The sequence below is a fragment of the Pituophis catenifer genome, unplaced genomic scaffold, assembly GCF_029215685.1.
Source record: "Pituophis catenifer annectens isolate HBS135680 unplaced genomic scaffold, rPitCat1.0.hap2 SCAF_2, whole genome shotgun sequence".
NCBI classification, from domain to species: Eukaryota; Metazoa; Chordata; class Lepidosauria; order Squamata; family Colubridae; genus Pituophis; species Pituophis catenifer.
Window position 1 is genome coordinate 245,018,506 of NW_027256882.1, and position 16,549 is coordinate 245,035,054.

Sequence of the window (16,549 nt, forward strand, 5' to 3'; positions counted from 1 at the left end):
TCAACATCCTTTTGTTAAGTGGACCTTGTTTGCTAGCTACTGGAAGTGAAGACAATGTGTTCTGCATGAAAATCATGTCTAGTGTTTTTTTTTGTTTGTTTTTTGTTTTTTTTACTTGTTTAGTCTAGTCCAGTGGTTCTCACCTGTGGTTCGCAGACCCCTGGGGGCAAGGATGTTATCACAGTGGGTCCATAAAAGCTAGAAATGTTATGATTTAAATCTTGAGTTATGTCTTGGTGATCCATGGCCATGGTCAGTGGCCACACAAGGTATTTAAAGGGGGGGGGGTCCATAGTGTAGAAAAGGTTGAGAACCACTGATCCAGTAGTTAAGACACCAGGCTGTAAACCAAGAGACTTTGAATTGCAGGCCTGCCTTAGGCATGAAAGCCAGCTGGGTGACCATGGGCCAGTCACTCTCTCAGACCAACCCACCTCACAAGGTTGTTATTGTAGGGAAAATAGGAGGAAGGAATATTAAGTATGCTTGCTTTGAGTTATTTATAAAAAATAATAAAGGCAAGGGACAATAAACAAACAAACAAATCAGATCAGTAAAGATAATTGTGCAATAAAATCTTGTATTGACTTGTTTTATTTTAACATTGAGGCAGTATAAACACTTCAACAGCCTCTGGAAATCTGAAATTGTTTTACCCCCTTATTCCTCAGTAACATTAGTCAATGCTGCACAGACTGCTAAAGCATGCAATATGGAAGTATTTATTTTCCCCAATCCTCACCATCTAAAACATCTACAATATAAGTTATTTGAAGACTTCCATCTATACATCCATTGTTTATTTTTTCTTAATTATCAACCATGTTAACAGAATTTAGTATGTTGAGTTGCAATACTCTTAAAAAGTACATTAGCCTAAATGTACATGAACTGAAAAACTTTAATGCTGACTGCTTGGAAATTATATATATGGACAATTTGGAAAAGTAGAGAATTGTATAGCTTTCATAATCTGATAAATTTATCAGTTTATCATAATCTCCAAACTAAATGAAACTAGATGAATCAACAGCATGTTTTATGCTTGTTTCCAACTGTGCCTCAAAATTAATTTTGCTTACTGATATCCATATTGTCTACGAAATAGGTAGAGCAAAACTGAAGGTTACTCCTAATTGACTTGGGTGAATTTAAAGTGAGTTTAAGAGTTTGCACAAATAATTATTTCGACTGGTTTTAATGTAAGAAAAAAGTCCTTCTGCAATGCGTGTGTGGGTATTTTTCAATCAAAATAGGAAAGTTGCAGAAATATTAATGCAGTATCTTGCAGAAAGTTGCAGAAGTGTTAATGTGCCAATCAATAATGGCTTGACTTGAACATTGCAAACATTCTCCCTGAAGCATAATTTCTAAGTGACAATAATCTGATATTGCATTTCCCCCCTATAAATACAGCCTTTAAAAGTTTTAGAATGTAAACATATTTCAGTTACCATACATTGCTTTATACTGACCTACATTATGTTCATTTATAGAATAAACTTGCAAAGAAAAATAAAACTTTGGGTTTAATTCAGTTGCACTCCTATCCATTAATAGGACCAAAGACATTTATGTCTCAAAATCCTTTCCAGTTTTGTATAAATGGTTAAATCATTCACAGGCGATGTGAGTCATGGCAATGCAATTAGGGATGTACTGCTCACTCAAGTATCAATACAGCCACTTGTGCCCAGTTTTGTGCAGCCTCTTTTATGATCTTTCCATATCATGTGTTTGTGTATACACACACCTAAGACACTGGTGGTGAAGAGGTTGATACTTCATTTTCTTAGAGCTGGAGATCTCATTTTCCTTTGTGTCCACGCTGTTAGGCTCCTTCTTCAGACAAGATTCAAGTCCATGATCCATAATTCTCCATTCACCATATCAATAACAGGAAGCAGGAGATTCACTTATATGACCACTTATAATCTCCTTGCAGGGTTAGATACAGCTGGAAGATTTCTGTTGCAGAAATCATTCACCTTAGTCCATCAGTTAGTATTTGTCTGGAAGGCCCTGTCCGGAAGGCCACTTGGATGTAGGATCAGAACTATTTCAAGCCTTGGCATCAGACCCTTCTGAATCCTTTGTCAAGAGAGGAAGGACTCCTGCCCGAAGGTATAATTAAGACATCTGCTCCCTCAACTTGCTTATCTTTCACTACCGTAATGATTGCAAACTTTAAAACAAAGATATGTCACTACGAAATCTATGTGGTTTCTCTGTGTTGCTACTATCTCTCCACTGGGCTCTGCCATCTAACTGTGATGGCATAACTGTGACAGGACAGAAAGAAAATTGCTCACTGCTCTGAAGAGAAAAAAATACTTCTTAGCTTTTATGACACCTTGTCCTTGTGCTAGAAGCCTGATCCTAGAAACTGCAGCTTCTCCACTGGCTTTGATTGTCCACTTGTGTGTGTGCCAAAGCTCCTTGTTCACAGGGAGAGCCTTCAATTCCTAGCACAAAGCATTCTGCATTTGTTCACATCAACTCTGTCACTGATCTGGAGGCTGTTTCCTCCACATGATGGCAAAATTCCTATCTTGTATCAAAGAGGTGAAGTTGATCATTCTGTTGAGCCACTTTATACTGGAATGGCATTTTGTTTCTGGCATTGTCCAATTAAGCATCTCTCCAAGTCAACTGCACAACCATAATAAACTACTTGAGTTTGTGGGTAAAATAAATTTAAAAAAGCATTTTCCTTTTACTGGTCCAGTTAAGGGATGTATGAATTCTTAGAAAAAAGTGGGGTCCCCCCTAAATGAATACCAGAAAGGTGCTGCTGTGTTCACCTGAGGCCCAATACATTTCCATATAATTTCTGAAACTTGCTCAATCCTATTCTAAGTATAATATCCCAGATGTAGCAATGGCAATTAGTTATTACACCAAGGACACTTGGCAGAGAATTTTAACCTTCTGCCAGGACTTTTAATTGGCATTGTTAAATGCATTTATTTGTGCACCCAGCAGCTACTTTTTGAATGAAAAGAAGAAACCTAGGGAAAGCTAGGAAATGCAAAAGATTACCCATAATTAGTTACCTTTTCCAATTAGTAATGTAATGTGTGCATTATAACTCATCGGCTTCTTACCATTAAGGCACCCTAAAAAGCACATCAACAATCTGCATCGACAATAGTTTCCGCCGTCATTGTAGCACTGGACCTTGTTCCTGCTGCCTTGGATTTACTAAAAAGGGCCTTGTTTTTTTTAATTTTAATTTAATTTTAATTTCTTTCAAGCTGGGAATCTATAAAATCAAATCTTGGTGGTAAAATGTTCATCAAGTAAACAACTGAATTTGTTAAGAAATTCTCATTATTCTTTTTTTGATGCGTGAGAGGGCAATTGTCCTTTAAAGCGTTTTAGCAATCACTGAAGCATTCAAAAACAAGCAGACCTTGCTATTTGTCATAGTTGGAAAATCTGGCAGCAAATACAAAAGCATTAAGTAATAAACTAAAATAGTCCAAAGTTAGAGAATTTGCACTGTTGTTTTTATGGGTAAGATATTAGTATTGGAGCCAATGTTTTAGCAATTTCATTAACTTTTTCTACTGTTTAAGCATACTTTGGATAATGATTACATGCATTTTATTATGCTACAGTATTATATAAACTGCCATCCACAATGCAAATGCAAAACAAAAACTGAAGACTTCATAATTCAAAAGTCTGCACAATAATATAGTACATTGCTTCACTTAAAGTTGAATACCATATAGTCAAGTGTAACCAAAATTTTCTTAACAATGATTTCATTTACCTAATGTGAATGATCAAAGAAACTTAAATCATTTATTGATAGCAATCCATTGAATATTTCAGTAAATATATTCAGCCATTATATCTTCAGTATCAAAACAGTTGGAAGGTGATGGAGAAATTAATCTTCACATAGTATTACGTCAGCGAATCCAGCTGCATTTGTATTGTTTCCAACTATTTGATCAAAATAAAACAAAAAAGGTATTTAGGAACATAAAAATGGAAGAGAAATAATTTAAAAATATGCAAATTAAATATAACCACACATTCATTCATTTATTTATTTATTTAGTCAGATTTATATGCCGCCCTTCTCCCGCAGGACTCGGGGTGGCTCACAACAATAAAACAACCCGACAATAAATAAGAGTTAAAAATATTAAAACCAATTTAAAATCCCCAATCCCCAAGTTAAAATCCACAACAGATCAGGGAAGATGGTGAAAAAGCCATGTCTTTAGGTCGGTGAGGAAGGTGCGGAGGTCGGGGGCCGTCCAGAGCTCGGTGGGCAACCCATTCCAGAAGGTCGGTGCGACCACAGAGTCCTCATCCTGGGGAGTGCCAGCCAACACTGTCTAGCCGAGGAGACCCAGAGGAGGGCAGCCCTATATGAGCGAACTCGGCAGTGGGAGGCCAGTAGGAAGTGATCCTGTAGATACCCCGGGCCCATGCCATAAAGGGCTTTATAGGTGAGTACCAGCACCTTGAAGCAGATCCGGAGGACCACCGGCAACCAGTGCAGCTTGCGCAATAGCAGTGTTATGTGGGAGTAGCAGGACGCACCCGTAACTATTCGCGCAGCCGCATTCTGGACCAGTTGGAGCCTCTGGGTACACCCCAACGGCAGCCCCATGTAGAGGGCATTGCAGTAATCCAACTGAGAGATGATGAGAGCATGAGTGACCGTACGGAGGGCGTCCCTGTCTAGAAAGGGTCGTAACTGGCGCACCAGGCGAACCTATGCAAATGCCCCCCTTGTCACGGCCAGTAGATGGTCCACTAAAGACAGCCGTGAATCAAGGAGGACACAAGATTACGAGGGAGCAAGACACTCCCCTCCCATCAACAGTGATGGGGGAGCTAGATCATGGGACGCCGGTATCCACAGCCACTCTGTCTTGGAGGGGTTGAGCCTGAGCCTGTTCCTACCCATCCAGACCCGCACTGCCTCCAGGCACTTAGACATCACGGAAAGGGCATCCCTAGGTTGGTCCGGGGTGGAGATGTACAGTTGGGTATACTCATCAATCACATTGATGAGATAATTCATAAATAAAGCAAAAAAAACCATTTTTCCATTATTAAAGTCAACTTTTTAAAAAATTGTCCAGTGACCATTTATAATGTATAGATAGATATATGTTTGCAATTTGGAAACCTATGGGTAAATTCATCAATTGCATAATGTAAATAAATATGTTTTATTGATATATGTTTGTGATTTGGAAACCCATGGATATGACTGGGTGAATTCATCACCTGTATAATGTAAATAAGTATGTTTTACAGTTTTAAGCTTTTCAAAATTTCTTGCCCTTTTGGTTCTTGTTAGAACTTGCTGGTTCAAGTTATAGCAAACACCACTTTGTTCAAAGCCATTTGAAACAGCAAATGTAAACCCTGTATATACAAGATATAATTTAGAAGAGCTTTGCTTTGGGGGAGGAAAGCATTATGTGTTTACAATCAAGAACAACTCAGAACTATTGAGTTGATTAAATAAAGTCTTACTAAAGCAAAGGAAATGTTATCAAAGGCTCGAAAAATATATTAAAACACCAATACAGACCTTGTTATAGAACTCAAACAGTTCTTTATGATTGAATTCCACAAATATTTTCTCCACATTCTGTGAAAGATAAAAAGATGGGCAATAAATTAGTCCACACAATATAGTGCTGTCTGTACCTTCAGCCTATGGCGTACCGTTACTGTAATTCTGTAATTTCCTTTAAGGGTTAATTTAATCTTCATAGAACATGTAAAAATAGCAACATTTTTTCATACTATATATATACACATGATTACAAAAAAAAAAAAAGGACTCATTTCCATTTTTACCTGTTTCTTTGTAAGTTATTCTCTAAGTCATAACAAATTAAATGGCTAGGAAAAAAAATAATTTTATTATCTTTTTTGAGGAACATCTAAAAAAAATTATACTTCCATCTCTGCCAGATGTCATCTGACAATCAGTAAATGTCATTGTAACAAGACATTAGAGGCTGTGCATGTGACTGAACTCACTGATTCATTACGGTGGTATGCAAGCATTGACTTAACATTTCACATTAATTTAACTGTTAGTATCTTATCACACTGAACTCTCTATAGACATTTACCCAGACCTCCAACCCAAAGTTTAACACAAAAAAAGTGCTTTAAAACTATTTTTAAATATTATAGACAAAACCGTTCATGATGGGAAACATGAGGCAGATGGTAGATAATAACTTTCTGCACCAATAAATCTCTTCCGATTTGCTGGATAATGGCTACGCAAACACTGTGTTTTGCATTTCTAAACTTGAATTTATTTTATTTTCTATATCCTTTGCCTATGTCATATTTCACTTGAGATAAAGAAGAATGTTTCAAAAGTGTTAATTTTTCTATAAATACAGGAATTCTGTACTAACTATATAATATACTTCATCATAACTGCTCAGGAACATCTAAAGCACTCCTATCTTAGTATCTCAACAATTCCATCAGTAAACCTAGTAAATTTAGATAGTAATTTACCTGGAATTGTACAGTATGTCCTCTCACTCAGATTCAACTCTCTAACTTTATATAATGTTAGGTCTTCTATTCCTAACATATTTTTTGCTAATCATGTTTTCCTGGTCAAATAACATTTTGGACATCTGTTAATCTTATACTTCTGATATTACTTCAACTTTTTCCATTTTATTTTTCAGTTTAGATTTCCTTAAAGATGTTTACTTTTCATTTTAATTGTAAGATCTTATGCATTTTGATTTTACTTTGAAGTTTGAGCATACTAAGGGTCACTCCATTCAATCGGCCTAAAATATCTATTCACGTAACCTTCACCCCTTTTGTATAAAGATTAGGAACTTAGAACTACACGTAAACCTCAAATTATGAGCAAAATTGGGAGCAGAACTTTTGTTGTTAAGCCAAGATGGTTGTTAAGAAACTTGCACCGAATTTTACAACCTTTTTTTCCAGGGTTGTTAATTAAATCTATCTACCTTCATTGACTTTGCTTTTTGGAAGCAGCTGGAAGTCACAAATGATGATCATGTGAGGGATGCTGCAACCATCATAAATACATGCTGGTTGCCAAGCACCCAAATTATGCTCAAGTGACTGCAGGAATGCTGCAACAGTTGTTAATGAAGGCCCAGTGGTAAATCACTTTTTTCAGCAGCATCGTAACTTAGAATAGTCAGTAAATGAAAGGTCATAAATTGAGAATACTAAAATATCAAGTCCATTGTGTAGATACGAAAGACTGAAGGATGAAACTAAAACAATTCCAGTAGTTGGCATTTTGTTCATAGAAAGAAAGTAAAATGGATTCTATGGATTCAGTTCTGCCACTAGACCAGTGATGACTAACCTTTTCCGTACTGAGTGCCCAAAGAGCGCGCATGTGCCCAAACCCCCAAAATGCAATGCAATACATGCGCGCAACCCCGCACCCCTCCACGCATGCGCCCACTGGTGTGCCCCGCTCTCCGCACATGCATGGCAGAGACCTGGAGACTAGCTGGCTGGCGGAAGGCACATGCACATGCGCAGAACTGAACTGGGGTGACAGCTCACGTGCCCTCAGAGAAGACGCTGCATGCCACCTCTGGCACACGTGCCATAGGTTCGCCATCATGGCACTAGACCAATGATTTCCAGGTAATGGGATAAGCAAACAAAACATATATTTTGAAATCGATATTAAGAAGCATAAAATCACTGGGACCAGCACGTTCATCTCACTGCCTCCTCTCTGCTGCAGAAAAATGTCCCATCCTAGTAATTAAAGGAAACTTATATCTATATGAGAATCTAGCCTTACCATAAGGAAAGAAATAAAGCATTATGCTCAAAATGGGGTACAGAATAAAAAAAAAACAGAAATGGTAGAAAAGAGTTGCGGTCTGTAATGACTCCTGCTGATCCTCTATATAAAGAATATAAAATGTTTTTTAAAAAGGAAAAATGTAAAAGGTTCTGATAACTCACAAAATGAAAATAAGTTTATGCTGGTCTACTATGACATAATAATCTTTTCGTTCACTCTCAAAATAAATTAACAAGTGCTACTTGCAGGAAAGGGGAATACATTTCTAAAAAAAATACTAGTGTTGCAATGCCATTGTCATCTCCATCTGAGTAAATATTCATATAATTCCAAAAACAAAACTGCACCTCTATTTTGGGAAATATTGCTATTTATTCACATTAAATAAAAGTGTATCCAGTTTACTTAACTGTCAAATGAATTTTGGTGCTGGATAGTATGTGCTCCTAAACTGCCAAAAAGTTGACAGTTTATAAATATAAAATTTTATAAAAGAAAATAACTTAAATTTATACATTTAACAAACAAAGAGAAAAATCTCAGACAAGTCATTTTTATACAACAGAAATACTAATATTTGAATGGCTAACATAAAGGTTTGCTTTATATTTCAAATTAAAATTAGGTGGGATCCACTTGACAATTAGGAAATTTAAAACTTCTCATACATCCCTCTAAGGCCATCCCTGAGTCCTTCGGGAGTACGGCGGTATATAAATCTAAATAAACTTAAACTTAAATCTGGTTGATCCAACAGTGAATTGGGGAGAACATTTGTTCTTGGATGAAATTGATTCTCTAGATCCATTTCCATTTGGTTTCAGGACTGCTTATGGAACAGAAACCATCTTGACTGTTGTGTGAGGATGACCAGGGCCAGAAGAAAGATGGAGGAGTACCATCCTGTTAGTCTTTGTGGAATTCTCATCAGCTTTCTATACCAAGAGTCTCCAACCTTGGCAACTTGAAGACTTGTGGACTTCAACTCACAGAATTCCTCAGCCAGCAAAGCTCAGCAAAGCTGGTTGAGGAATTCTGGGAGTTGAAGTCCACAAGTCTTCAAGTTGCCAAGGTTGGAGACCCCTGTTCTATACCATCAAGCATGGTCTCTCTTGAGTAGACTATCAGAGTTGGGATATGAGGGTACAATGTACTACAATCTATTATAATGCTTCCATACTTCCTATTTAGGTGACCATTTCCAAAAGGTAGTGGTGGAAGATTATTATTCTGCCTCGAAGTTATAGAGTCCCCCAGGGCTCCATTTTACTCCTGGTGCTGTTTAACATCTCTATAAAACTGCTGGGGAGGTTATCTGGAAGTGGGCTCAGGTGCCATCAATAGGAGGATGATACCTAGCTCTATATCTCCTTTTCATCTAATACAAGTGAAATGGTTGTTGTCCAGAGTCAATGCTTCATCTGGGGAGTGGTCTGGATGAAGGCCAATAAGCAAAGAGTTAATTTAGACAAGATGGAAATACTGTTTGTGGATAGTATATTGATCCAGCTGAGTGGTGCCCTGTCACGGAGAGATTTCCAATTATTCTAAAGCAGGGTGTCAAACTGGTGGCCCGCAGGCCAGATGTGACCATTCCCATTCCAGCTCCGCGAAGGGAAAAAATGACACGATACATGATGTGGTGAGTTTGACACCCATGTTCTAAAGGAACAGTTCTCTGTTTGGGGTTGCTGTAATAACAGAATATTAAATTGTGCTGATTGTGCTGCACCTCTTTATCTTTCTTATACTCCTGTGAAATAGGAAAGTGTCTAAGCCTTTTCTGAATATGATCTGTCTATTGTGCCCTTAGTTATACTTCAGACATCATCACTTTAATTATGGAAAAATCAAGATCATCTTCCTTATTCTCTGCATAAGGACAGTATTTTGCCATTTAAGTGGCTGATAGCCCATTTCCAGATCACATTCAAAATGCTGGTTTGACCTTTAAAGCCCTAAACAGTTAGAAAGGCTCTCCCCCTTGTAGAGCCTTACCTTGTCTCCTTTGGTGGGGGACCTGGAGGAGAGCCTCATTAGATAACCTTAAGGTCTAGATAGATACATACATACAGGAGAAGGTGCTCCTTCAGATAACCTGCTTAGCTAGGTTTCATCTAGCAATAATTAGTTCAATGATTTCTCATCTGCATATTACTCATTCATACTGTACACTCAGTTTTCTGTATGATTGATTGATTGATGTTATTTTAAAGTGCACTCGGCTGGGAAGGCTGATTTTGTAGAATAGGTGCCAGACTTGAAGGAGGAAAATCTTGGCTGAAATCCCAACTCAGCTATGAAGCTGACGACTTCAGCATCTCTTAGACATCTATTTCGTCATAGGAATCTGGGCAACATGTAGATCTATTTTTTTTAATTTAGCATTTTGTGAAACCTTCTTATCTACACTACTTCTACAATTAGTGCCATCTCTTTTTTCAATTTCGTCCATAGCATACTTTGAAGATAAACAACAATTCAAATTATTATTGTTAACTTGGAATAGATCTCTATCATAATCTCTACAATTAGAGGAGGAGGAGGAGGAGGAGGAGGAGGAGGAGGAGGAGGAGGAGGAGGAGGAGGAGGAGAGCTGTCTACTGTTCAAATTCAGAAGGAACACAGGGATCAATTAGTTATTTCAAATTGTTAAAGAACACATTGCACGTTTTCCCAATTGTAGTCCATGTGATCATAGATATCTGAGTTAAACTCCTTTGTGCATCACACAGGTTGAGGATGAAGGTTCAGAGAACCTACAGCCAAGCTACAGATATTCTCCACTACTGCAAATCACGCAGGTTGTTCCATGACTCCACTGAATGTGTCATATATCAAAGAAAGTATAATCTGGTATGGAGATGTATAAGATTGGGATGCCTAGTAGAGTGCCTTCTCTGTTATAAAGGGCATGAACATTGTGCAGAAAGGTCTTGCTATGAGTGTCATAAATTGTGAATATCATCATGCAGTCACTTACAGATGGGGTTTCCAAATGGTGACTACTTCACTTTGAAATCCTCAATCCTAATAGTCAAGATATGCATACAATTAAATCATTCTTTTCATCCAGGCCTTTTTGTGTGAAGGGTAGAAATAAATCTTTTCCTGTTTTCTTTTAATGCAAAGTCTGAGAGCAACTGCTTTATTGTTTTCAAATATGATTGTGAATTGCTACAAGAGATTTTATGGGAAACTGTACAAAGATTTAAGTAAATAAATACTTAAGGTTTAAGTAAATAAATATTGTGTTTATAAGATTATATTACTACTAGATGGGATCTTTCACTGTGAACAGAATTCATGAACATTTTACAGATATTTTCAACAAAAGCAAAACTATGAGCCAATTTACTCTCTTTTTTAACCAGGCCCTTCAAATGGCATCATTTTTCTTTCTTTCTTTTTCATATTCTTAGAACACAAAGAACAAATCAGGTTACTACTTACTTTATTTGATTTTGAATAAAAGACTCATTAGTGGCAAAATATAACAATATCATTTTAAAAATCACTAGAAAAAAGTTTAGCTGTGGGTATCCTGTGAAATATATTGATTAGAACTGCTTCTGAAACTCATTAAGGTTTGTCATTGTTCTGTAATACTGATTCTTTCAACAAAGTAAAAAAACAACAGTGATTCAAGTATGCTTGTATCAGCATTCATTTTCTCCAATGATATGTTACAGTTAAAAACTGAACTTTTTAATGGATTGTCTTTTTCTCTCTCCAAGCATCTTGTATCAACTATAAAAGCATGGAAACTTAATTACATTACCTAGAAATCTGAGAGAGAGAAAGGAATCAAAACAGCAAACTGCCTACTTCAGCAATGTTCTATTTGTCTGGAACAGTAATATTTTAATTAGAGGAATGAATTAAGGTACCACTTCATCTTTTAAAGGACATTACTGCTTAACCTCCAGAGTAATGAAGGAATGTATAGAAAAAGGCAAGATAATGCTTTTCAACAATGTTGTCATTACTCTGTTTCCCCGAAAATAAGACATCCCCAATCAGGCCAATCATCCCCAATTAAGCCCAATCGGGCTTTTGAGTGCATGCGCTAAAATAAGCCTCCTCCAAAAAATAAGCCCTCTCCAAAAATAAGCCCTCCTTGAAAATATTTAAACACATGCGTAGCTGGTCCCCGCCATTTCCTCTGGTTAGGGTTAGGGAGACAGAGCTGGAAATCAGGTAAGACGGCAAGAAGAGCCCTGTCTTGCTCCACACGCCCCAAAATAAGACCTGCTCAAAAATAAGGCCAAGCCCTTATTTTGGGGTTCAAAAAAATATAAGACAAGGTGTTATTTTTGGGAAAACATGGTATATATAGTAAACTAAACTAAACTATATATACTATTATAGAGTTTATTTTATTTTATTTTATTATTTTATTTTATTTTATTTTATTTTATTTTATTTTATTTTATTTTATTTTATTTTATTTTATTATTTTATTTTATTTTATTTTATTATTTTATTTTATTTTATTTTATTTTATTTTATTTTATTTTATTATTTTATTTTATTTTATTTTATTTTAGTTGTTTAGTTTAGTTTAGTTTAGTTTAGTTTAGTTTAGTTTAGTTTAGTTTAGTTTAGTTTAGTTTAGTTTAGTTTAGTTTAGTTTTCAGCTTGGGCCACATCGCATTCCTTTCATTTCTAACTGGCATGAAATTATAACAGTGTATTCCAGAGATTTTCATTTGGGAGCTGTGAGTTGTAGGTTGCCCACATCAATAATATTTATCAGTTCTAATATTTTTGTCCATCATGTTGTAAATGCTCCTCAATATTCAAGTGATCTTGAAAACTGACTATAAATATACTGCCTCCCTAAAGTACAACTAGGGGTCCAAGGTTAGCTTGCTTTCGAATAGTCATGAACATTCTAAGATGATGTCAATTAGGCAAAAAAAAAAAATCAATGCATATCCTATTTCTAAAGCAGGGCATAAAATAAGTGTAGATCAAAATCAATTGAAAGTATGTGACTCAGCTTTAAAATACAGTATTTGCCAATGCACTAACAGAAATTGATGTGAAATTTGGACTAAAATAGATTCATCAGCTCACCTCTTTTTGGAACTGCCAGGAAAAGTATTGCACAATTACTAGATGATACTGGATTTGATCTGTAGAATCAGAAGCTTCCCATGTTATTTCATCATATTTAAGAGACATATCTAGTAGGTTCTTCACTGTTGTGTCTTTTCAATGGACTGGACTGATTAAGGTGCTGGACTGGGACTCTACCCTCAATCACAGAAGAACATTGGTGCTTTTGGGACAGTCATGTTCTCTTAGTCCAAGCCATCTCACAAAACTATTGTTATCTTTCAAAGGGTTAAGAAATAAGATTCTTAAAAATTCAGGGAAGGAATACAATTAAGTACATCTGTTTTCCCTTACTGGCCCCTGGCTGATAAAGAATAATGGATGAGGACTTTATTTTTTAGTTTTGAGAGTTATGGTGAGAAGAGAGTTTATGTTGTATTTAGAGATGGCAATAAGCTATTTAAATCATTTTTACTTGCTAGAATGAAGAGGGAACTTTCTTTTCTTTCTTTCTTTTTCTTTTGTATTTTTCTTTTTGTGTTTTTGGTACCTTGGATTAGTTTTTATTTGTAATTCTTTATTAAAATTATTTGAAAAGAAATCAAAACTGCTGTGGGAGCAGATTCTTTGATGAAAGGTATGAGTCTAACAAATGAAACAATATAATAAATGTATCATATGGCAACAAGCCTCCCATGAATTAAAATTCAAAATGTTATGACAAGATTGTAAATTAGTTGAAAATGAGTGAAAGAAGTATTCACTGAGACCAAATATGCAGTTCTATTTATTTACTCAATTTATATTATTTCAGCTCCAGAAGACAAGAGCAGTTTCCAGTGATCAAAACTCTTTCAAACAGCAGCAGTCAAGACTGCTAGACGCAAACAGGAATTTTAGGAAGTAGCCACTGATAATGATACTCAAAAAGACTGCAATAATAAAAGAAGCTAAAGTTTAATTTCCAGGAAAAGCATGGGGCAAAGCAGTGCTCAAACAGGAGAGCAAAACCTCTACGTAAACAGAGGAAACTGTGATAAAGGCAAAGCTAACCTTTGGGACCAATAAATGTCAATTTATGACCTAGAAATATCTAGAGAGCCAAAAACTAAGAGGAAATGCTCCCAAAACTTTGATTGAAGGTGGGAGAATATGACCATCAGGTATATAAAGTCAAGCATTGCTGGAGAAGTGAACTCCCCTCTGAAGTTAAAAACAAAAAAAGTAGTAGGCAAGCTATGATGATTCTTTGTTTTAAGGTATGCTAGTTCAATTCATGGATTCTGTTATTCTTAATGTCTCTGACCTTTGTATCGTAAGTTTATTGTCTTTGTGCTAACCTCATTCTTATATGCTTTGTTGCACCAAAGCTATTTGAACCTCAAATCTTTTCCATGTGGGTCTGTGCATAATTTTTCCATAACCTTCTGTGAAGACTGATCTTTGAAGAGATTGTTATGACATATAATGCTAAATATAGTATTTCATTCAACTGTATAATTTTTATACAATCTTATAATTTTTTAATTACAAGATTACTATTTCTGTTTCATCTTTTTAAAAGGACACAAGTCTTTTATTCACTGGCCAAATGCCTCAAACTTACCGGACTCAGGAAGTGATAGCATTCATTATTATTATTGTTGTTGTTGTTGTTATCATCATAATGATTCACAAATGAATTCCCAATTTACTGGTGAATAATTTGGTCAGACTGTAAGCAACCCAAAAGTCTGACCATGGGCAATGCCCATTGGCATTTCCTTTCTTTCAGGTAGTGGGATAGTGCCAATGGGAAGTCCCATGTGACCCATCACTAGAAGTCTGGACAAGTCAGGCAGGGACTAAAGGACATGGTTGAAAGAAGCCCTTGCTAACCAGTTTTTCACATCTGGTTCTGGTTCCAGATTCTTCCTTATCTTCCCATATTGCAGGAGCAGCGTCAAACCACTGGCCCATGTTGATTGTCAGTTCTGGCAGTGCAAAGCCTTTGAGCAATCTAAGTTTCCTTTTTTTGTAGGAAGAAGAGGAAGCAATTCCCACAGTCTCTCGCATCTGCTCCATTGTTCTACAACAGCTTTGTTAAAAATAGATCAAATGTGGAAACAGGGATGCGATGCACATGTTATTGCATTAATACCATCTTTGTGCAGTGGCTGCTATCAAGTTGGCATAAACTAATGTTTCATCTACTCAGTGTTACAGAGTTATCTACTCAAAAAACACAGCATTTATTCAAAGAAACTGAATATTTCATTTCATTTACAGGTTCGGAATAACTGCATCATTTTTTTAAGGGCAGTAGCTTATCTTCTCTATTGAAAGACTAATAAATGTGAATTGATGAAGTCTTAAGTACTGGTTGCAGCAAGATCTATGAAGTTAAGTGGGAGTTGACATGAAAAAACAGAAATGAAAAGGTTCAAAGAAGAAAATATAGATTACAAACTGAACTCTGGCAACAGCAACTGTGTCTCCCGAGTCATTTCTAGTAAATCATGGAAGATGACATACATCTTAGGTTAGGGAACTAATGGAATCCTTGAAAGTCTTAAGTGCAAAGCTAATGAGCAGGTGTGCCATGAAGTCTGCAAATGGAATCAGAAAGGCTATCACTGGAATGATACTTAGCTGCAATGTTCACAACAAAAAATGGAAAAAGTTGCAAAGGCTGTTTGTATCTACAAAAAATTAGAAAATCCATCTGTTAAATATTATTTATTTTAAACATTCATAAAATACATCACTGTCTACCAAGTCTTTTAAAGAAGTATAGATCTAAAATTAAAACAATAGTACAATCACAGATTAAAAGCCAAAGTAAAACGTTCTTTAAAAACAAGCCAGAATTATGTTTACTTTCAGAAATTAAATAGCTCTGGCTAGTACTTGGACGGAATAGATAGCCTGGGTAGAATTTATGGTAAATGTGGTACATGGATTTTTTTACACATTAAAAATATTTAGTCTAAGCCAATATTGAACCTCAACATAGCTGTTTATTTTTGCTGAAACAATCACAATAAGGTTTATAGAAAGGGGGGGGGAGTACTGTAATTTTATTATAAATGAAGAGTGAGCAAAGAACTTTTCTTAATTACATTGATCATTATTTTGACATCATGCTAATGTGATACAGTTAGCCTAATGCTACAAGTGTTAATAACACCTGATACTGGAACAAATGCTATGACAGTTTGGTATGCATGTGTTATTTTGTTGTGCCTAAAATAAATAAAAAACAAAATGCTGTTAAAAACCAAAAAGAAAATAAGTGTTATCCCTAATCATCAAACGGCTTGTTTTTTTTACAGTTCAAGTAATGATTACGTTTCAGGAGAAAAATTATTAAATCTGTTTTCCTGTTTTATCAGTATGGAACACCAAGTATAAAACACATTTTAAAAAGTACATGTGACACAAAATTTAATGCCCGATGAACGCTCACAGAATATTTCATCTAGTAAATGCAAAATTCAAAGTATTTTTAAAGCAGAATCTACAGTCTTATTTGAATTTTTTTTTCTTTCCCTTTCAGAAATTGAGTAAATCAGCAAACCCATCTGTCCATTCTAAGAAAGTTAATTTCAGTGACCAAGTATCAATTCATTAGTCTTCAAAGAAAAGGAAAGCAAGCATTAATGACCAAAG

The 16,549-nt window shown here is 35.8% G+C and overlaps 1 protein-coding gene across 1 annotated transcript in view; it reads right to left on the reverse strand.

The window, feature by feature from the left end:
• Window positions 1-563: 563 nt before the first annotated feature.
• The window catches only part of COMMD10 (COMM domain containing 10), a 65,150-nt gene continuing 49,164 nt past the window's right edge, over window positions 564-16,549 (reverse strand). The window contains exons 6-7 of the mRNA XM_070938719.1: window positions 5,573-5,632; window positions 564-3,957 (exon numbers count right to left, since the gene is read on the reverse strand). Coding sequence (XP_070794820.1) covers window positions 3,919-3,957; window positions 5,573-5,632 — 99 coding nt within the window. The 3' untranslated portion in view covers window positions 564-3,918. The remainder of the gene's footprint in view (window positions 3,958-5,572; window positions 5,633-16,549) is intronic.